This window comes from Cajanus cajan, chromosome 3, assembly GCF_000230855.2.
Source record: "Cajanus cajan strain Asha chromosome 3, NIPB_CcT2T_4, whole genome shotgun sequence".
NCBI classification, from domain to species: Eukaryota; Viridiplantae; Streptophyta; class Magnoliopsida; order Fabales; family Fabaceae; genus Cajanus; species Cajanus cajan.
This window is the reverse complement of record NC_138519.1, coordinates 10,590,392-10,615,371: the sequence shown is the minus strand read 5'-3', so window position 1 is coordinate 10,615,371 and position 24,980 is coordinate 10,590,392. Positions and strand designations below refer to the sequence as shown.

General features: G+C 36.7%; 1 protein-coding gene across 1 annotated transcript; it reads right to left on the bottom strand.

The window, feature by feature from the left end:
• Positions 1-6,234: 6,234 nt before the first annotated feature.
• On the bottom strand, positions 6,235-9,220 carry LOC145956038 (uncharacterized). The gene is made up of 4 exons (XM_083071593.1): positions 8,996-9,220; positions 8,625-8,833; positions 6,525-6,654; positions 6,235-6,261 (listed from the first exon to the last, which is right to left on the bottom strand). Exons 1-4 carry the CDS (start codon positions 9,218-9,220, stop codon positions 6,235-6,237), a joined length of 591 nt encoding a protein of 196 aa, XP_082927719.1.
• Between the last annotated feature and the right edge of the window lie 15,760 nt (positions 9,221-24,980).

Here is a 24,980-nt window from a genome sequence, read left to right as displayed (position 1 = left end):
TACTATGGAGTTGTTTAACCCCATTTTACATAGAATAAGTTAAATAATACTACATTTTAAAAATGAACAAAACTTAATATAATATGATAGATATTGATTATGTTAAATAGTACAAATTTCCTCTTTTAAAAATAGTGATTTTCATCGTAGTGTTTTTTCCTTAAATGATAAATTTTGTCCTTTTTTCGCATATTAGGTTAAATATAATTCTAGTTTTTAAAAAACTAATTTTGGTTTATGAAAAAAAATTGTATTCACCTTTCAAAAGTTTATAAACATTATTTTTATTTTTTTAAAATACTTTTGATCTTTATTATATTAGTAAATTTTAATTTTAGTCCTTATAAAATAACCTCTTATTTTCATCCTTTTAAAATGTAAAATTATTTTTTTTTTATCTGTAACAATAATTTTAAAATAAATAAATAATATTTATTTTAAAGATTTATAATTTTTTTAAATATGTCATAGCTAATATGATATCACTAATAATTATAGACAACACATAAAATGATCATTTAACATTTCAATAAATAAATAATAAAATAATTTTTTAATAATACAAATTAAAACCAACATTTTTAAATTCTAAAAAATAAAAATAATAGTTTTTTTATACGAACTAAAATTAAAATTAGCTCATTTTACAAAGACTAAAATCATATTCAAGTCTCATATTTTTCTACATTTGAGAAAATACAATGACCAAATTCAATATTTTAAAAAATATAAAAAATAAAAATTAATTTTAACCAAGACATGAGGAACTAAAATATTTTATCCTTTAATAATTACCATCATAATCCTAAATTCAATAACATAATATGATTTTAATATCAAAATTCGTTAGTTGTTCCTAATCAAGAATTAAAGTTCAACTTTTATTTTAAATATGAAGTCATAATTAAAAATATCATTTTATTTTTATAATAATTATTGGAAATACCATTTTATTTATATAAGAATTAATATAGGGGAAAGAATATATGTCTTTATTAAAAAAAATGATTTTAATGATATAACTAAATTGGTAGTATTGCAAAGTCCAAAAATAATTTACCTCTAGAATCCTAGTGTGGACGTGAACTTAAGGGGTCTATTTTACAAGATATGATTACAAGGTGGTGGGTGAGAAAAGGTTGATAAATTGGGTAGATTAGGATGCTACATTAGCAAGATAGGGTGTACGAAAGGGTACATTAAATGACGAATATTGGATGAAAAAGCATTGACTCACGTCAAGGCCTTGAGCAAAGGAATTTTGTATTTAGTAATGCATGATCATGTGGAGGCAGTCCAAGTCTTACTAGGCTGCCAAAACGTGTGAATGTTGTTTTCCAAATCAGAAACAAAGTGTTGCCGAAGTTGCTGACTTTTGAGGTCGGAGATAGCAATGTTGGGTCCACAACCCTAAATGCAATGGGGATCTTGTTAGTACCATTCCTCTCTTCAACTTCACCGACTTTGTTGACTCTTATTAAGGTTTTGGTTTTGGGGATTGTGAACTGCCCCAATTTCTGTTGCTCCTCTAATGGTAACCCTATTTATGATCAGCCCTAAAAGTTTGAAGCCTAAAGTATATTGCAAATTTGCAATTAAATACATGTAGACTACTTTTAAGCATGTGGATTAACTTAACTCATATTTTTAAATTTGAGTTATATATATACAATTCTGATAAATACTTTGAGAAGATATTATATCACTATTTTTATAAAAGATTTAGGTGAATTGAGTCTTGAAATCTATTATAATTATAATAGGTCTCAAGACTTAATGAAATTTTATAAAGATATTTACAAATTATTATATATCAACAAAATCTTCATACAGGTTGAAATAATAATTTTATTCAATTTAAATAAGATTATTTTTAATAATAGGTTTATCATTTATAATAATCTTTTCCAATTCAAATAAAATTATTTTTAGTTAGATCGTGTCTATTTATGATTGGGTCATAAAAATTGAAAATCTAAAGTATATTATAAAATTTACAATTAAATATGGACAAATAACTATTGAACACATGAATTGATTGATATAAGATTGTTTCAGTTTAACTAATAATCTTAATTTAAATTTTGAATATGTAGTTATGTTAAATGTTTATAAGAAAATTTAACTTCTCAAAATGATTATACTCAATTTAAATAAAATTGACTCTAATAAAATATACTTGATAAAATTATTTTAAAAAAGTGCAAATCCCAAGGTTTTGAGAATGTTGTCAAGTTTCCTGTTGTTAATTGTGAAATCAAGAATCTTGGTTCTTAATATCCCAAAAGGAAGTCCACTTTTGGGGGTGATGTAGGTCCTTAATGATTTTGTATGCTTAAACAATAAAATCAGAATCATGTGACTCTGGTACCCAATGTTGACTCACCCACCTCTGTTGAATAATTTAAACTAATTAGCCTCGGTAATACAACTGTAGGGTTATTTCTATTATTATAAAAAAGATTAAGACTTTGTTCCAATGGTAGTGTTATGCTTTTCCAAAATGCTTAGGGCAAGACAAAAAGTACGCTTCTTTAATTCTTCACTCAATAAATAAAATAGGAGACAAAGAGTTCTTGTACTCATCAATCGATCTCAAAATGAGCATATGTACATGGGTTTCCTTTTTCTGTTGAGAAGAGAAAACTATGGAAATAAAATACTAAAGAAAAGAATAAACAGATTTAGTATTAGAGGTTTTATTGGGAAACAAGAGAAAAAGAAATGTTTTTGTAGAAACTAAGAGAGAAAGAAAAGTTCATTTGTGTGAAAGAAAATCCTTCAGAGAGAACTCTTATTATTTTTTACTTTAATGTTAGTTGGATTCTTGACCTATCTCATATTTCTCTCTTTCTCTCTTTTTGTTAATTCTTTTATCAAATCTGACAAAAACTTGGTTCTTATCAAAGAAGAAGTTCTTCATTTGGATCTCACTTCATTCATCTTCCATATGGAGAATTGATTCTTAACTTATGAACTCACATAAAAATCTTCCGATCAAGATGGTGTAAGGGAAATAGAAGAGAAAGAAAAATTGAATTTTCTTTTTACTAATTTGATTGGATAAAAAAATAAAATAAAGAAAATAAACTTATAAAGACATTTTTGCCTTTAATATATAATAAATTTTATAAAAAAATTATATAATAATAAGGTTAAACTTATAATTTGAGTCCCACATTTTTATAATTTAATTCTTTATTTTTTTTATTTAACAAAAGATTTTGTGCTTAAGTGAAATTCACTTCTTTTTTTTCTCTCCTCTACTTTTCTCCCAAAACAAACAGCATAAAACTACCTTTTTCTAATTCATTTCTCCCATCTCATTTTCTATCTTCTCAACTTTTACTCAAAACAAACAAAGGTTAGAGTAGTTTCCAATTTAGCTAAAATTAGTTGTGTGAGTATGATTAGCTGTGCATGTAGCTTCCATATTCATCTCTTTGTATATATGTAAATAATTAATGCATTACTTTTCCAGTTCATACTGTTGGCCTTCATCAGAATAAATAGGTGACCCCCTTTTCATTTCTAGTGGACACCATCACTGCTTTGCCTACACTATGTTATGGAAATCACTGTTTATCCATTAATGGTGTTTGCACATATTGTGAAAGCTCTCATTCTACACCGAATCTGCAAGCTTTTTTGGATATTTTGTCAAGGATCAACTGTGCCATTCTAACATCATTTTCTGGCAACTGTTTCAATGCTTGATAAGAGGATAATAGGTGGTCACTTAGTAGTCCTATATATGTCTAATGAGATGGTAATTAAAATATCTTGGAACTATTCTTATAGTGGGAAAACATCTTTATCTGGACTTTAGTTACTTACACAATAAACGTTTCTCCAAATTTGAAGACTGTGATTATACCTTTCAATTTAGTAAACTTTCCCTTATTTAAAATATCTTAGTATATGAGAAGTTTTTCATGCCTTAAAATTATGTTTATTTATATATTACTTAAAAAAAACAAATATTATATTACATTAAATTAATGAACTAATAGTTTAGTCTGTATGTAATGACCTGTATGTAATGACTTGCCTGGCCGTCACACAACAACTCACACAGCACCACACAGAATAAAACATACGTATATAAGAATAAAATATATACAATATGTCTAACCTGGGGCTCAATATATAAAATACATCCAAAATAGCCAAACTAGTGGCCAAAAATAACAAACAGCAAACTCCATCTGCCAATTGCAGACCTGCCTCACACACCAACCTATCCCTGTTCTGCTCCCATACACAGTATGATCATTGCAATCCAAACCACATGGAAACAACAAAGGGTAAGCTAGTGAAAAGAATCAGCTTATACACATATAATTACAAGAATTATAATTAGCTACAACTATCAACATATCATTAAATTCAGTATTGAATCAGCATACAACACATCACAACATACATCTCACATCATTCAGCCAAAAATAGCATTAAACAAGCAATGTGTCGTCACGCATATTAGGTCAGAGATCTCCTACAACAGCTCAACCTTACGGCCTACAACAGTTTATATCAGCATGCAACACAGCACAACATAACAACATTAACAACATACATCATACAACACAGCTCAACTATTACATCAATACAGCTTATCATCATAATTCAGCGTAAACAACTCACAGCACAGCAAAATCATCAATTGGCTCAACAACAATCATCAATAACAGCTCAACTCAACAAATATCAACATATATCAGCATTTAATAAAGATCACATTCGCGCCCGGCGCAGTCTTGGTCGCGCCCGGCGTGGCCCAACCAGAGAGCACCAAGGCTCAAACGCACCCGGTGCAATTCCAATTGCGCCTGGCGTGCTAGGAGGCAGAGACTCCAAGGAGCCTCACAAGCCCGGTGTGCCAAACCCGCGCTCGGCACAAGGTAGGCAAAGACCTCCCCAAGGTCTCACGCCCGACACAATACCAATTACGCCCGGCGCCTGTAACGACCCGACAGGTCACCACACTTATAACCGCAGCACACCAGAAACACTAGACAGAATAGAACGAGTATATAAATATAGGATCTAGAATATAAATATATACAATGTTCCAACCCGACTAGAATTAGGGCGTACAATATAAAATACAATCCAAAATAGCCAGATAGTGGCTTAAAGTCCAAAACATCAGCCAGTTAAGACTCCCCATCCTCTGCCAGATATAAGTCTGCTCCTATCACAAATCTAGCCCTGCTCTGCTCCCATACAAGTATAATCATCGCAGTTCAAACACATGAAAACAACAAGGGTAAGCTAGTATAAAAAGAACAAGATATAAGGAAAATTTTAAGTAATAACAGCAATTACAACCATCAACAATTCATCAATAAACATCCTGTCAATTATTACCACACAGTTTATCAATACACACAAAATGCGTCGTCTCGCATATCACCTCGGAGATCTCCTACAACACCTCAGCCTTTCGGCCTACAACATCCAAAAGCAACACACAGTGCAACACAACTGTTCAGCTCAGCATATCAACTTACAACAATATACAACTAAGCAACATACGACACAACTCAACTCATCATCATACAACACAACTTAACTTGTCAACATACAACACAACTTAACGTCATCAACTTCATTATCTACTAGTCACCCCCATCATATTCATTTCCACTCAACTTAGCATATAGTAAAATTCCACCTACGCGCCCGGCGCACTCGTGGTTGCGCCCAGTGCAGCACAACCAGAGAGCACCAGGGATCAACACGCCCGGCGTAATACCTATTGCGCCCGGCGTGAGGGAAGGCAGAGACCTCACAAGATCTCACACGCCCGGCGTAATACCTATTGCGCCCGGCATGAGGGAAGGCAGAGACCTCACAAAATCTCACACGCCCAGCGTACGAACCCGCGCCCAGCGTCGGGTATGTAGAGACTTTCTCCAAGTCTCACGCTCGGCGCAATATAAATTGCGCCCAGCGCCACCTCTGGCAGAGACTCCCATGGAGTCTCCACGCCCGGCGAGACAAAGCTAAGCTCGGCGCCACACCAGAACCTCAAAACTTGAGTCATCCACTGATATCGCGCCCGGCGCGGTTCCACCACGCCCAGCGAGGGCCATCCAGAGACTCACCTCCTCAAGCCCGCACGACGCATTCACCATTTGCGCCCGGCGTACTTGCCTAAATGAAGTCTCTGATGGTCACGCGCCCGGCGCGAAGAACTACGCCCGGCGTGCTACCCAGCAACAACCCTCAAACTTTCGAAAATCTCATCAAAACCTGCAAAATCAACTCCCCAAGCACATGCAATCGGTTCAAATTATCACATATCCATCCAAGAATCCAAAAATACTACCTTTTTCAACATGCAACAACAAATCAAGGGTTTCCCCAAATTTTCTCAAAAACCCCGAAACCCCCAAAAACAAGTTCTCATTCAACACAGCCACGAATCAACCTTCAATACACGTCTACTGAGTTCCTAGAACTCATCCACAGCCAAAAACAGCGACAAAAGAAAGAAAATTACTAACTTCCCTTACCTCCGTGAAGAATCCGAGCTTTCCGGGAAGAGAAAATGGAGAAGGAGAAGAAATGGAGCTTGAACGGGAACGAGAAGAAGCTCCAAGAGTCAACTTAAGGAGGAGGAAATTCAGTCCACACCACTTGCACCTTCAATCAGCAAGAACGTCACAAGTAAAAAAATGAGAGTAAAAAAATGAGAGAAAAGAGAAGTGAAGGTAGAGAGTGAGTGAGGAAGTGAAATTGAGTCTAAGAGTTGAGAGGGAGAAAGTGAGAAGGAGGAGCCACGGGTCTCACAGCGCCACCTCTGGCAGAGACTCCCAAAAAGTCTCCACGCCCGGTGAGACATAGTCACGCCCGACGCCACACCAGAATCCCAAAATGCTAAGTCACTGCCTGATAGTGGACCCAGCGTGGTCCAACCACGCCCGGCGTGGACCATTCAGAGGCTCCTATTCTCAAGCTCGCTCAGCGCACACAAGCTTGTGCCCGGCAGGCTTTCCCAATAAAGCACTCTGATGGTCACGCAGCCGGCGCCAAGAACTGCGCCCGACGTGCTACCAAGCAGCAACTCTCCAAGTTCGAAATTTACACCAAAACCTGCAAAATCAAGCCATCCATACACATGCAATCCACTTAAAACTCCACATTTTCATCAAACAACGCAAAAATCAGCTCATTTTCAACATGCAACCATCAAACGAGAAAAACCCCAAATTTTCACCCAAAACCCCGAAACCCCGAAAATGAAATTTCTTCAATCTTAGCCAACAATCATCCAACATCAAACCACAAATGAGTTTCTAAACTCATTTCCACAGAATCCAGCAAAAACCTAGCTTCCCTTACCTCGGTGAAGAGATTCCGAGCTCCGAAAGGAAGAAAAGAGAAGAAATAGACGAACGGAGAAGAGAGATTGTGAAGGAAGAATCCACGCCCTCAGCTAGCTTCTAGCACAACTACACCGCACCTATAACCCCAAGGATTCTAGAGGATTGAATAAGGTATGTGAGAATTGAGAGGGAAGGGAGAAGTGAGTGAGAATAGAGTTGAGAGGGAGAAAAGAGAGAGAGACGGGTTTCACAACCTCCCCTCGGTGAAGATATTTCGAGCTCCGGAAGGAAGAAAGGAGAAGAAATAGACTAACGGAGAAGAGAGATTGTGAAGGAAGAATCCACGCCCTCAGCTAGCTTCTAGCACAACTACACCACACCTACAACCCAAAGGATTCCAGAGGATTGAATAAGGTAAGTGAGAATTGAGAGGGAAGGGAGAAGTGAGTGAGAATAAAGTTGAGAGGGAGAAAAGAGAGAGAGACGAATTTCACAACCTCCCCTCAGTGAAGAGATTCCGAGCTCCGGAAGGAAGAAAGGAAAAGAAATAGACGAACGGAGAAGAGAGATTGTGAAGGAAGAATCCACACCCTCAGCTAGCTTCTAGCACAACTACATCGCACCTACAACCCCAAGGATTCTAGAGGATTGAATAAGGTAAGTGAGAATTGAGAGGGAAGGGAGAAGTGAGTGAGAATAGAGTTGATAGGGAGAAAAGAGAGAGAGACGGGTTTCACAACCTCCCCTCGGTGAAGATATTCCGAGCTCCGGAAGGAAGAAAGGAGAAGAAATAGACGAACGGAGAAGAGAGATTGTGAAGGAAGAATCCTCGCCCTCAGCTAGCTTCTAGCACAACTACACCGCACCTACAACCCCAAGGATTCCAGAGGATTGAATAAGGTAAGTGAGAATTGAGAGGGAAGGGAGAAGTAGGTGAGAAGAGAGTTGAGAGGGAGAAAAGAGAGAGAGACGGGTTTCACAACCTCCCCTCGATGAAGAGATTCCGAGCTCCGGAACGAAGAAAGGAGAAGAAATAGACGAACGGAGAAGAGAGATTGTGAAGGAAGAATCCACGCCCTCAGCTAGCGTCTAGCACAACTACACCGCACCTACAACCCCAAGGATTCCAGAGGATTGAATAAGGTAAGTGAGAATTGAGAGGGAAGGGAGAAGTGAGTGAGAATATAGTTGAGAGGGAGAAAAGAGAGAGAGACGGGTTTCACAAACTCCCCAACAACAGGAATTTTCGTCCCCGAAAATAGACTTACTTGGAAAAGAAAAGGGTACCGCTCCTTGCACTGCTGCTCAACCTCCCAAGTAGCCTCACCAGTAGCTGCATCCCACAACACCTTCATCAGAGCAATAGACTTGTCTCTCAACTCCTTCAGCTTGTGATCAACCACAACTACCGGCGACTTCTCAAACGTCAGATTCTCCTTCACCCACACATCATCCAACTCAACCACATGACCAGGGTCATGGACATACTTCCTCAGCTAGGATACATGAAATACATCGTGTAGGTTTGAGAGGGACGGTGGCAAGGCCAACTGATAAGTAATCGGACTCACACGCTATATGATCTGATAAGGACCAACAAACCTAGGTGTCAACCTCCTTGCCTTCAGCGCTCTACCCACACTAGAGGTCGGGGTCACCTTTAGAAACACATGCTCCCCTTCGACAAAATCCAAAGGCTTTCGCCTTTTATCAGCATAAGATTTCTGCCTACTTGGAGCAATTTTCATCCTCTCCTGAATCAACTTCACCTTCTCAGTAGTCTGTAGGATCAGCTCCGACCACACAACCACTGATTCACCATCTTGATACCAGCATAGAGGAGTCCTACACCTCCTGCCATACAAGGCTTCAAACGCCACCATCCTAATACTAACATGAAAGCTATTATTGTAAGTAAACTCCACCAGCAGTAGGACCTCCTTCCAGCTTCCCAAGTGGTCTAACACACAAGCCCTCAGCAGATCCTCCAAGGACTGGATTGTCCTCTCTGACTAACCATCTGTCTGCGGATGAAAAGCAGAACTCAACTTCAGCTTCGTGCCTAAAGCTTGATGTAGACTCTGCCAAAATCTGGAAGTGAACCTCGGATCTCTGTCTAAAATAATACTGGAAGGCACCCCGTGCAACCGTACTATTTCCCTCACATACAACTGCGTCAGCTTTTTCAAGGACCACTTGATGTTGACAGGCAAGAAATGTGCACACTTGGTCAACCGATCAATAATCACCCAGATAGCATCACTATTCCTAGCCGACCTAGGCAACCCCGCAATGAAATCTATAGTGATACTATCTCACTTCCATTGTGGAATCTCCATCTACTGCATCAAACCACTCAGCTTCTGATGCTCCACCTTCGCCTTCTGACAGGTCAGACAGGCCGCCACATATTTAGCAATGTCTCTCTTCATACCAGACCACCAGAAAGTCTTCTTGAGGTCTTGGTACATCTTAGTCATATCAGGATGTATGCTAAGTTTACTCTTGTGACCTTCCTCCATCACATCTTTCTTCAGCTCAGCATCATAAGGTAGGCAAATTCTGCCCTTAAACCTCAAGATCCCATCTTCGCCCGGCTCAAAACCAACAACCTTCTCGGTACCCAGCAAACCAAGAAGTTTCACCAACTCCACATCCTGCAACTGTTTTAGTCCAACCTGCCTGAAGAACTCACTAGTTATGGTAGTCATCCCACAACTAATGTGATCCTAAGCTAGCTCCACACAAAGATTCAGATCTCTGAACTCTTCCACCAGTTCTAGCTCTTTCACCATCATACTAGACATGTGGATGAATTTCTTACTTAGCGCATCCGCCACAACATTGGCCTTCCCAGGATGATACATCAACTAGAAGTCATAATCCTTCAAAAACTCCATCCACCGCCTCTGCCTCATGTTCAGCTCCTTTTGATCAAACAAGTATTTCAGACTCTTGTGATCACTGAAGACGCTGAACCGAGCACCATACAGATAATGCCTCCATATCTTCAAGGCAAAAACAACTACCGCCAACTCCAAGTCATGAGTAGGATAATTCCTCTCATGGTTCTTCAGTGGCCTTGAAGCATATGCCACTACTTTCTTGTTTTGCATCAGCACACACCCCCAAACCCTGGTGAGAAGCATCACAATACACATCAAAGGGTTCACCAGAATCGGGCAACACCAGCACAGGAGAGGAAGTCAACCTCCTCTTCAGCTCATCAAAACTCCGCTCACAGGCATCTGTCCAAATGAACGGCTGCTCCTTTCTTGTCAACTAGGTTAGAGGTGCTATTATCTTGGAGAATCTCTCAATGAACCTCCTATAGTAACCCGCTAGACCCACAAAACTCTGAATATCAATGACATTTCTTGGACGCTCCCACTGCAACACCGACTCCACCTTAGCCGGATCAACAGCAACCCCCTCAACTGAAATCACATGGCCCAAGAACTTCACCTCTTCCAACTAGAACTCACATTTTAAAAGCTTGGCGTACAACTGCTTCGCCTTCAAAATCTCCAGCACCAACCTCAAGTGCTCTCCATGCTCCTCCGGGGTCCTTGAATAAATCAGGATGTCTTCAATAAATACCACCACAAATTTATCCAAGAAAGGCAGGAAGATCCTGTTCATGTAATCCATGAACACTGCCGGGACGTTGGTCACACCAAACGGCATCACAACATACTCGTAGTGACCATACCTAGTCTTGAAAGCGGTCTTAGGTATGTCACCCTCCTTCACCCTGATCTGGTGATATCCTGACCTCAAGTTAATCTTGGAGAATATCGATACTCCCCTCAATTGATCCATTAAGTCATCCATCCGGGAAAGTGAATACTTGTTCTTAATGGTTAACTTGTTCAGTTGCCGATAATCAACACACAGTCGACTACCTCCATCTTTCTTCTTCACCAACAACACGGTTGCACCCCACACAGACACACTCGACCGCACCAACTATTTTTCCAACAAGTCCTCCAACTGACTTTTCAGCTCAACCAACTCAACAGAGGCCATCCTATAGGGAGCCACCGACACTGGCCCCGCACCTGGAACCAAGTCAATGCTGAACTCCTTCTCCCTAGTAGGAGGCAACCCAGGCACCTCATCCAGGAACACCTCAACAAAATCCCTCACCACATCTATCTCAGCAATGACCCTCTCGGTCTCTACACTCATAGCAGCAAGCATAATACAGCACTATGTTCCATCTCTCATCAATGATTCAACTTGGCCAGCTAAAATCAACAGCTCATCCTCCTCTTGAGGAAAGATCAACCTCCTATTGGCACAATTTATAAGGATGCGATTGGCAGACAACCAATCCATCCCTAAGATTATGCCACTATCCACCAAAGGCAAACAGATCAAGTTCACCTTGTATCTCTTCTCATTCACAATAATAGGACAACCAACACACAACTCAGAAACAACTATCGAATTAGAAGCAGGCGTCGACACTAGCAGTCTCAACCCCAAGGCACACACCGGCACACCCAACATAGCAGCACAAGCATAAGAGATAAATGAATGAGAAGCTCCAGAGTCAAAGAGAATCATCACATCCTTACCAGCAGATTTACCCTTCCCTTTCACAAGATCAGAAGAAGTAGAAGCTTCAGCCCCAATCAAGGCGAATACCCTCCCAACAGCAGCAGGTCTATCACCCCTCTGAGCATCACCTCTCTAAGCACCCCTATCCGGTCTGTTTCTGGCGGGACAATTGGTCGACTCATGACCCATCTGATGGCACCTGAAACACCAGCTCTCCGTGTGTGGACAGTCCCGCACAAAATGGGATCCAGCACACCTGTAGCATCTAAGAGTGGCACCTCCACCCTGTTTCCCACCTCGAGCAGCATCAGCAGGTTACTTTATAACAAGACCCCCTTGCTGCGTTTGGGGCCTATCATATGGCTTCCTCTGACTTCCTCCTTTCTTGGACCCAACTGGTCCCTCAACAGTCTTCATCACACGGTTGCCACCTTCCAACCGCTCAACAACCTTTGCCTTCTCCACTAAGGTCGGAAACTCCGTGATGGCCATAGGCACCACCACCCTCTTCAATTCTTGTTTCAACCCCTCAGCAAATTTTCTGCATTTCCAGGCCTCAAAAATCGCCTGCGAATAGAAACAAGTCAGGTGCTCGAATCTCATCGCATAATCAGATACAGACTTCCCACCCTGGTGCAACCGCATGAACTCAGCCTCCTTGGCGTGCCTCACGCTCTCCAGGAAGTACTTCTCAAGAAATACTCTCTTGAATCACTCCTAGTCAACAACAACACCTCTAGCAATCAACACATGGTGGGTGTCCCTCCACCAATGGTCAGCCTCTCCAACCAGCATGTAAACTGTGGAGGATGGCATTTCTGGAACTCAGCAAGATCCTGACTCTCCTGTGACCCCACTGGTCTTGCTGCACCAGCTGCAGCTCTATTAGCATCCATCCTAGCAAAGTAGGCATTCTGCTATTGGATAGCCATAGCCATCATCTCCATGGCACGAGCTATCTGCTTGTTGGTTCTACTCATTGTCTACAAAAGTAACAGCACCTTCAATATACAATAACTAAACCAAACAAAAATCATCAGCACAGCAATCAACAAAGAAATCAGCACAGCAAAGCAACACAACACAGAGCTCAACACAACAAAATCCTAAAGGAACCACCCTCACAAAGTGTCCACTAGACTCGAATTGCTCTGATACCACTAAAGTGTAACGACCCGCCTGGCCGTCACACAGCAACCCACACAGCACCACACAGAATAGAGCATACATATATAAGAATAAAATATATACAATATGTCTAGCCTGGGGCTCAATGTACAAAATACATCCAAAATAGTCAAACTAGTGGCCAAAAACAACAAACAACAAACTCCATCTGCCAGTTGCAAACCTGCCTCACACACCAACCTATCCCTGTTCTGCTCTCATACACAGTATGATCATTGCAGTCCAAACCACATGGAAACAACAAAGTGTAAGCTAGTGAAAAGAATCAGCTTATACACATATAATTACAAGAATTATAATCAGCTACATCTATCAACATATCATTAAATTCAGCATTGAATTAGCATACAACACATCACAGCATACATCTCACATCATTTAGCCAAAAACAGCATTAAACAAGCAATGTGTCGTTATGCATATCAGCTCGAAGATCTCCTACAACAGTTCAGCCTTACGGCCTACAACAGTTTATATCAACATGGAGCACAACACAACATAACAGCACAACAAAATCATCAATCGTCTCAACAACAATCATCAATAATAACTCAACTCAGCAAATATCAACATATATAAGCACATCTCAACTATTACATCAATACAGCTTATCATCATAATTCAACGTAAATAACTCACAGCACAGCAAAATCATCAATCGGCTCAACAACAATCATCAATAACAGCTCAGCTCAGCAAATATCAACATATATCAGCATTTAATAAAGATCACAGCCGTGCCCGACGCAATTCCAATTCGCCCGGCGTGCTAGGAGGCAAAGACTCCAAGGAGCCTCACACGCCCGATGTGCCAAACCTGCGCTCGGCGCATGGTAGGCAAAGACCTCCCCAAGGTCTCACACCTGGCGCAATACCAATTGCGCCCGGCGCCACCCCTGGCAGAGACTGCCAAGGAGTCTCCACACCTGGCGAGACATAGTCACGCCCAGCGCCACACCAGAATCCCAAAATGCTAAGTCACTGCCTGATAGTGCACCCAGCGCGGTCCAACCACACCTGGCGTGGGCCATCCAGAGGCTCCTATTCTCAAGCTTGCCCGGCGCACACAACCTTGCGCCTGACGGGCTTGCCCAATAAAGCACTCTGATAGTCATGCACCCGGCGCCAAGAACTGCGCCCAGCGTGTTACCAAGAAGCAATCTCCAAGTTCAAAAATTTACACCAAAACCTGCAAAATCAAGCCATCCATACACATGCAATCCGCCCAAAACTCCACATTTTCATCAAACAACCCAAAAACTAGCTCATTTTCAACATGCAACCATCAAACGAGAAAAACCCCAAATTTTCACCCAAAACCCTGAAACCCTGAAAACGAAATTTCTTCAATCTCAGCCAACAATCATCCAACATCAGACCACAAATGAGTTTCTAAACTCATTTCCACACAATCCAGCAAAAACCTAGCTCCCCTTACCTCGGTGAAGAGATTCCGAGCTCCGGAAGGAAGAAAGGAGAAGAAATAGACAAACGGAGAAGAGAGATTGTGAAGGAAGAATCCACGCCTTCAGCTAGCTTCTAGCACAACTACACCGCACCTACAACCCCAAGGATTCTAGAGGATTGAATAAGGTAAGTGAGAATTGAGAGGGAAGGGAGAAGTGAGTGAGAATAGAGTTGAGAGGGAGAAAAGAGAGAGAGACGGGTTTCACACTGTACATGTTAATTATTTATTTATTATATAATTAAAATTTATAATAAATTATATATAAATAAATATTATATTTAAACATATAAATTATATTTAAAATTTATATAAATTAATAATTTTAATCATATAAATTATATTTTAGATTTATAATAAATAATTTATACTATAGCATATCATTTTTTTTCTGTGAGACCCGTAACCCTCCTTCTATTTTCTCTTCCTTCACTCTCACTCACTCAAAAACTCTCTTTTCTTCTCACTGTCCCGAGCTAACCTCTTTCCCTCGTGTGGTGGCTGATGTTGATTCTTAGGTGTTGAGTAGGTGCTGGTTTTTCTCGGAGCCATGCGGAGAGTTATCAAGCTTGCTTTTTCTTCTCCATTTTCTTCCACTTCTTCTTCCCGGAGCTCGGATTTCTCTTCACCGAGGTAAGGGAAGCTAGTATTCTTCTTGTCGGTTGTTTGTGAAATGAGCTAGAAACTCACATGATTGCTGATTTTTGCGGATTGGTGGCTGAGTTTTGATGAAAATCCATTTTCGGGGTTTCCGGGGTTTTGATGAAAATTTGGGGATTTTCCTTGTTTGATGTTGCATGTTGAAAAAGCTGGTACTTTCGGGTTGTTTGATGAAAACGTGATGTTTTGGACCGATTGCATGTGCCTGGGATGATAATTTTTGCAGGTTTTGGGTGGAATTTTCGAACTGGGGAGAGTTCCTGTTTGAATTGCGCCGGGCGCAGTTCTTAGCGCCGGGCGTGATTTGAAATGGGAAATCCCTGTGTGAATCACGCCGGGCGTGTGGAGAAACACGCCGGGCGCACTATCAAAAGTGAATCATATGTTTTGTTACTGATACTACGCCGGGCGCAGGATGATTGGCGCCGGGCGCAATAGACTTCTGTAGGTCTCTGGTTGAGAATTGCGCCAGGCGTGAGTTTAATGCACCGGGCGTGCGTTTGAGTTTCAGAATTTGACTTTATAGTCTTCATGAAAGTTGTAGCCTTGGATGTTATCTTTCCAATGGCGCTGGAATCACCCAAAAAGGAATTTTAGAACTCCAGATATGGCTATTTTAGTGAAGAGGGGTCAAGCTGCCAGCATTGCTTATAGCTGTTGCGGTTTTTATCATTTTTAACAAGGTAGATGAAGGAATCATGACTTGGTGTCTTCTTGAGAGTTGTAGGAAATCTTCTTATCTTTCATATGAGATAAGGATGAGCATGGTAGGAGTAGTATAAATCCTGATGCGCTGTTTTCTGTAAAGGTTGTCATTTCACATTTAGTGATTTGGTCAAGTTGAAAGTTATTTTAGGTGCTAGGTTGATTGGTGTTGTTTGGGTGGGTAATTTGACAAAATAGATGAGTTGTAAATAAGGTGGATGAGCCGTATTATGTGTTGAATATGTTGTGTATACTGTTGTGAGTTGATATGTTGAGTTGTATCAGTTGTGTACTGTTGTAAGTTGATTATGTTAAGCTATATCAGTTGTATACTGTTGTGAGTTGATATGTTGAGCTGTATCAGTTGTGTATTGTTGTAAGTTGATTATGTTGAGTTGTATCAATTGTATACTGTTGTGAGTTGATATGTTGAGTTGTATCAGTTGTGTATTGTTGTAAGTTGATTATGTTGAGCTGTATCAGTTGTATACTGTTGTGAGTTGATATGTTGAGCTGTATCAGTTGTATACTGTGGTGAGTCGATATGTTGAGCTGTATCAGTTGTATATTGTTGTAAGTTGATATGTTGTGTTGTACTGTGTGTTGATTTTGGATGTTGTAGGCCGAAAGGCTGAGGTGTTGTAGGCCGCAAGGCTGAGTTGTTGATCACTAAGACTAGAGGAGTTGTTTTCGAAATTTCCTCATCCCATTGTGTGGATTGAGTGGCTGTGGTGCTCTTGGAGCCCAATTTGTTGAAAACCCTCCCTGGGAAGCTAACCCTTGGAGTGGTAACTTGTTGTTCTCCTCTAAGTCTTAGTGGTCCCGTGTGTGGGCAAGGTCGAGGCACACGTGTACAAAGCGACCACGGTATAGGGGTCAGGTCGACCTATACCGATTACAAGCGACCAATACTAACTTATATGCGTGACGACGCATTGTATGTTTTATTGCTGTTATGTTGTATGGCTGATGAGTTGTATGGTGATGATGTGAGATGTGTGCCGTTATTGCTGAATGTTGTGGTATTTTTAAGTTGATGTTGTTAAGCTGGTTGATGTGCTAATAACTGTAGTTATTTTCTATTCACATATTTATATATGTATGTTGTTTCCTTTCACTAGCTTACCCTTTGTTGTTTCCATGTGGTTTGGACTGCGGTGATCATACTATGTATGGGAGCAGAGCAGGGTTAGACTGGTGATAGTGGCAAGTCTGCAGCTGACAAAGGGAGGAGTCTTGTTTGACTGATGTTTTGTTGTTGGGCCACTATTTGGCTACTTTGGTTGTATTTTGTTTTGTACACTCTAACTCTAGTCGGATTGGGACATTGTATATATTTATATTCTAGATCCTATATTTATATACTCATTCTATTCTGTCTAGTGTTTCCGGTGTGCTGTGGTTGTGAGTGTAGTGACCAGCCGGGTCGTTACATTTTCTAAACACAATACCTATCTCTTTTTTATTTTTCTTCAAAAATATCTCTAATAAATGCTTATTCTCAAATTTTAATATATTTTATATTTGAATATGTATTAAAAATTCAAAAGTTTATTAGTATGTTTTTTAAATTATAATTTATAAATCTATTTATTATATACCAGTGAAACTAAGAATGTGCATAAAAGTATGTTTTTCATGCAGTTAATGAAATTTCGATACTTAAAAATGATTAAAAAAAATTAATTTTTAGATAAAGTAAAAAAATGATAAATAAGTTCGTATGAAAAATGGAAACAAAACGATTACCAAAAAGAAATATCCTTTTGTAAAATGGCATAGATTTTAAAAATAAATTTTCAAAAGTCTATTATTTATATAGTTGTGAAATATTATTTTCAGAATATAATAAATAAACTTCCAGAATTATATATCCGAAATTATACGAATAGGCTTTCAAAAATATAATTTCAAATTATAAATAAACTTCTGAAAATTTTAATTTTAAAACACACAAATAAACTTTTAGAAGTTTAATCTTGAAATATATGTAATGAAAAAGGCTTCTGAAAGTTTAATTTCAAAATATACAAATGGACTTTCAAAAAAGTTTAATTTCAGATGTGATTATACTACAAGCAATCGATTATCAATGATATTATCAGAAAAAGTAGTAGGGTATTTTGAAAAGGAAAAAGAACAGAGGAGAGTGGTGTGGTTAGCTATAAAAAACAATAAGGGAGGTGTAAATAGTAATCTTCAAAATTTTAAAGCATCAACCAATGTTTATGGATCACATCAATCTGGACTTTGTTTACATCAGTATAGGGCTCATTATATATATATACCTGTTTTTTTTTTCCACAAGTACACCTTCTTTATTTTATTTTATTTTTTAAAATAGTGTTTTCAAAATAGTTTCTTAGGGATGCTTTGTGTAGTGGGAAATTCATAAAGTTGTTATCTTTAGATTCATTACCACCAAATCCTGATCTCAGAGGTAAAAATGTAAAATACTTCATGATTCATAATAAAGGGAGAAGAATCTGTATCTGAAAATGAATATAAATCTATCCCTATCTTAAATCTGTTTTGTAGCTTTATTCCTTCGTTAATATATCAACAAGTTATGTTACCTCTTCATTTACTTTTCCCATAGTTCACTCTTTTATTACAGGGAAATTTTTATTAATATAGAGTTGTTCAGAGAATCTTGATCCTAGAGTATTTTTTAGGGAAAAAAAAAAGTAAAATCAAAATTGAAATAAGTTTTAAACTTAATTTTTATATAAGTTAAAAACATATTTTTTAAAAACTTAATACGAAAAAAATTAGTTTATGTATAACTAATTTTAATTTTTAATAAAAGTTTGTTTCATTTTTTTCTTATTTTCTTCATTTTAAAAATGTTTTTCCAAAAATTATCTCAAATAGACCCATAATAATTTATTGATTATAGATTTTTTTTAAAAATATATAATCATTCTCTTAAAATAAAACTAATATATATATATATTTTTCTTTATTTTATTAAGAAAATCATTTCTGTCATTCTCTTTAAAAAGATTTGTTTTAGAGATGTAACCATCTAAAGTTAAGAAATTGTATTTTAGAGAATAAAGTGCAATAATAATTATGGATTAAAAAATTAATATTTGATATTATAATTAATTTTATATTTTATTTTAGGAGAATTTGATTTTATTATAAATCTTAATTATTAAGTTTATAATTAATAATTATAAATATATTTTATCTTTTAAGATACATTCTTTCAAAATCTTTGTTTTACAGTGTTTTGAGAAAAGGAAAGTTGATGAGAAGTGGAAGGAAGTTAAAACTTAAAAATATGGAGTGTATTTGATACGAGGAAAAGAGGAAAAAAATTAGTATGATTTGTTGTGGGCCCCACCGTTAAAAACTTGTCCCCGTGGTTTCTTTTGTTCATATTGGAATGTGTTATAAAAAAGACTGTTAAACTTAAGATAATGATAAGATCTACACCAACTGATATTCAAATATTTGAGCACAGCAGGTTGTTTCTTTGTTATCTAGATATCGCATTGGAATAGGAGATTATTTTCCTAATTATCTTATTATTCTTATTTCTTATTGTAACGGTATGAATTTTTGTTAATTATTATATTTTTATTGATAATTATGTAATGTGTGGTGTTTTGAGATGTGATTAAGAGACTTTGAAAGTTAAAAAAACTCTTGAGGAGTTCTGAGGTGTTTAGAGAGTTTCTTTGAGAAAGTTTAATTGAATCTAAGAGAAGAAAATGTGTAAGATTTTTTTAGATTAGGTCTCAAACTCATTTTTTAGAGAACTTTAGAAGGAGACTAGTAAGAGAAGCTTTAGAGTTGTAAAGATTTTCTTTTTTCTTCTCAGCTTCTTGAGAGTCGTAGAGGATCGTTGTTGGGTGTGATTCAAAGCTCTTGATTGAAAATCAAGGTTGTGGTATTGTGTGGAGCTTCCTGGAACTTGAAGCTCATTCTTCTTCTTATTCTTCCTCATTTTGCTCAAAAGTTAAGGAAAGGAAAGCTAAAGTTGGATTCTTGATGTATTTTTTTGAGTTGTATGCATACAATGTCTACTAATTGGTTACAATTGTGAGGTTGAATTGCATAAATTTTAAAGAAATGATTGAAACTTGTGTGTTTGGTTTTCAAGGAGGGGAATTTGATGATTTTGACTTATACTTTGTTGCATGTTGAATTGAGCTTGGATTCAAGTTATTGGTGACTCATATTTATGATTTGTTGTAATGAATGTTGGACTATTTGGTTTTAAGGTGAAAAAAGAGCAATTTGCGAGTTTGTTGGGTGCAACATTCATTGTGGCACCAAGCGCACCTTCAAGGTGTCAGGTGTGATTTCAGTCAAAGGTTCTTTATCTTACTCATGCTAGGCATAGGAATGATGGCATAGACATGTGGTGAGAAAATTGCCTATAGTTGAAATTGCATCAAGCATGGGACACCCTTCTAACCCTAAAATTTAAATAAATAAATAATCAAAATTTTGGAAAATAAACTAAAATTAATAATAAAACTTTTCTTGTCAAAACATAGTAAAAAAGTTCATAAATTTTATCTATCACTTTATTAAACAAAGAAACATATAAAGTATTATTTGAATCAAAATAAAACATAACCTCCTAATTATTAATGTTCAAAGAATAAGATATAAATGAAGAGAAATTTAACAATTCATCAATTCCTAAAATTAAAAATCTATCTCGATGTCACACTATCAAAGCAAAACCCCTCTTTATATCTCCTCCTCATCAAATACATCCTTTTTTACCTACTCTAATCTTGCAAGTGGCATTCAGCCCGAATATAAACATACAAACATAAAGACTGAAAATACATCTCATTTATAAACATCATATGCAAGACATAAAGATAAACACACATTATAATATCAATTATATCTCACACATCTTTAGTCAATAATATAACAATAATAACAATTGATATATCTTCATTCATCATTCACTATCGTTCAATCACAAAATATAACATAATCATGATCTAAGACTCATGTAATGCATGCTCCTAAATTTATATGCATTTGGTATCAATCTCTTCATCATCGAGAATACATAATAGCTTAGGAGTAATGGAACAGGACCACTCCTTCAAATAGTGTAGGGATCATCCATCAATAATGATCCCCCCAAACCACCTAAACTAAGGGATGTCTATTAGGGTCCCATCTAAGTGTTACAACTAGTCATAGTAGCCTCTCATTCCCTTTAGATGTTTCCTACCATAACACTCCCTAGGGCACATATAGATGACCTATGATATCCTACCTACATGGACTCACACTATCTTGTGAAACAAAGTATGAATGCATGATTCAATACACTCAATATAACAACACAATATGCATATTTAACTCCTCGAGTGTTAGTACGTAATACTAGACTTATTCATCATTTCTCATCATCAATATCCTCACAATATACATCATCACATAATCCATCACAATCACTTAATGACAATCTCTACATGGTTCTTCATATATCATCATAGGTATAGCATAAAAGATTACATCAATTTTATACATCATTATTTATTAATCACGAATTTTGTAGTTAATCAATCAAGTAAAACATTATAAAACAAAAAGAGGTGTGGCACCGGACGAGATTGGAATCACGCCTGAGACAGAGAGATTAGGGCCTTTCTACCAAACTCATACCTAGCATGGGATTACCGACACTTGATGTCAAGAGGTATGTGACCTCTCTGGCAGTCCCACGCCCGAGATGACCATGTTCACACCTGGCATGGTCGTAGAATCTACACTTCACAAACTCGTGATTTGCACAATTCCTCCTCTTACATTCATGCATACACATCAATTGCTTCAAGTGATGTGAATATATTAATCCTAAGTATTTTAGTTGTTTTTCATTGTTGGATGTAAAGTCAATATACAGATCATGACAGATCGTTATTTTATCAATTTGTTGTTCTTCATTTGTATAACTTAGTATTTTAGAATGTATATTTTATAGGTTAAATGTTTATTATATATAATTAAATTTTATAATAAAATATACATACAAATAAATATTATATTTAAAATTTCTACAAATAAATATTTTAAAATATAAATTATATTTTCAATTTAAGATAAATAATTTATATTACAATACAAGATTATTTTTAATTATTAACTATTTGTTTAAAAAAATATTTAAATTTTTATTCAAGAGTTAATATGATAAATAAAAAAATTAAATTGAATAAGAAGTTAAAAGAATCTTATAAACATTCCCGTAAAAAAATAATCTCAAAAAATATTCTCACATCTTGTTCATATTTAATATATATTAATATTTTAATATATATTTTTTTTATTATAAATTAATTTTAATTATATACGATAAATATTTAGTATATGCAATAAATATATATATATATATATATATATATATTATTAATATATTTTGATGATGGTGAATAATGTGAAATATATAAACATCATCTATTCCTCCAATTTTATTAATTAAGAAGTGATTCATTTCGACAGAAAATCCGAGTCTATAATTCTCACCACCAAAAACTTCCAACTTTATCCCCATAGTTTTTTTATTAGATGGTTTAACAATAATTCTCTAAAAAAAGTTTTCGCTTAAGATAATTATTCTTATTTATATAAAAAAAATAATAATATTGTTTATATATTCATAAAAAAAATATTTGTTAAAATTATAGTTATATAAAATAAGTATTTGTTTTGTAGATTTCACATACTGAAAGTGCTGAATTTATCAAAATTTGAAGCAAAAGGTTCAAATAGTGGAATGAAGAGTGAAGGGACTTGGAGAACATGTGACTGTGGTGGGATAGCCATTGGAGGAACAAGTGATTGGCAATAGTACCCCCATTTCAATGCTGTTAAAATAGTGGCCTACACATTTCTGCAAACAAATCCATACACGTATTCATTATTGCAATAAAACCAAACATCAAAATCTTGAAAATAATTCATGTCCTTATCTCACCCTTTATCGTTAAGAGTTAAGATTCCTTTCTCAAGTTCATTACTAAAACCAAGGTGGAATTGGGTGGAAAAGTGATTCATTTTGATAAGAAACCCGAGTCTTTTTTATTATCACAAAAGGAACTTATTCCAACTTCACCACCATAGTTTTTTATTTAAACAATATTAAAAATATTGTGATTTCAATTTAAAACTAATGAGTGTGTAGGTTAACTCATACGTAATTGTTTTAACTTAACTAATAAATTAGAATACAAGTTCTAACTATTTTTAACAATATTAAAAATATTTTTGTTAAGAAATGACTCCTAAAAATAATTTGACATAAAATAATTATTTTAATTTATATATATACGTTTGAATGTTTGATAAATAGTCATTTAAATTTATAGATTGATTTGAAAATTACGTGATAATATTGGATACGTGAGAGTCATCTTTCTTTTCGTAATTGAATTGGAATGGAATAGATCTTTATAAAGGGTGACGTTTCAAACGGTGCCACTTCGTGTTTTTTCATGCTGTTGTCCTCAGTAAAGAATAATTTCAAGTAACAGAAGAAAAGAAATTGAAGAAAAATAATAATTTTACTTAAAAAGAAAATTCCTCAATTGTAATTATAACTTATAAGCTAGTATTTGCTTTGGTCATTACTTTAATTAGCGGTGCAATATTTAAAGCATTAAATATCAACCACATTTGACGAAATACTTGGGCGTGTCAATGGGCATTATTATTCATTGCAAACAATAAATAGGTTAATAAAATGTTTTTGTGTTCCATTTATGTAAAAAAAAATTACACTGATAATATATTTTTTAAATTATTTTATTTTATTTTATTTTATTAAATAAGCAACTGACATGAAACTATTAAAATATATGATTAATTGCTAGTGTAAAAAAATTTCACTGACAACAAGGTTGTCAAACTAAAGAGTCTACACAAACTCGTGGAACTCTCATAGACTCGTAAGAATCTACCTAATATTAAAAGATATTAAAAAACATGAACACACACAATATAATATCACTAATTCAACATTCTAAGTCTGAAATAAGTCAAATAACAACAATAAAATGTCATAATACAAATCTTAACCATTCATGAACAACCGAAAGTTGATTGCTTGAAGACTTTGAGCCACCACCAATTTCAAACATCTTACTAATTATAGGAGACAGGAGTAACTAGTAAGAAACTAAGTAACACTAACAGACCAAAAAATCAAAAAATGTTAGGAGTAAGAAGTAACACTAAATAGCAGGAAAACAAAGTCAAACGGTGACTGGTGGGGAGCAAGAAAACCTGACGAACAGCTCGTCGAAAACTACAGGGACGAGGCCGGAAGCTGCAGGGACAAGGCTGAAAGTTGCAACGACGGTGTCAGAAGCTGCAACGACGACGCTGGAAGCTGCAATGACGGCACTGGAAGCTGCAACGACGGTGCCGGAAGTTGCAACGACAATGCCGAAAGCTGCAACAACAGCACCGAGTGGATTGAACTGTTAGGATGCAAGTAAAGTCCCACATCGTTCAAACAAGAGGATGGACATGGGTTTATATACACACAATTGTCTCCATTGGTTAAGAGACCTTTTGGGTGATGTCCAAAAGCAAAACCGTGAGGGCTTGGGCCCAAAGCGAAAAATATCTCACCAATGTGGAGACATGTGTATATGTGTGATAACCCCCCTAGTGCACAACATGAACGAAGCCGGACGGTGTTTCGTATGTTGTGGAGGGAGAGAGATCGAAGAACAAAGAGGAGGTAGTGTTCGTTCGTATGCGCGGAGGGAGAGGGATCGAAGAAAATAGAGGTGCTCACTTAGGAACCCTAGCTAAAACGACGTCATTTTGGGGCATTTAGGGGCAAAAACAAACCTAACGTTGACTTGCGGACTCGCCCTCAGACTCACAATTCTGAGCGAGTCTACCCGAGTCCATCAGAGTCTATCAAAAAACGATTCTGTTCGCAAGTTAACTAGTTTTGCTACCCTAGACTCGTAGACTCGTACGAGTTTACGAGTTAACTCGCGAGTTTGACAACCATAACTGGCAGTGTATAGGTGATTAACTCAAATAGTTTATCT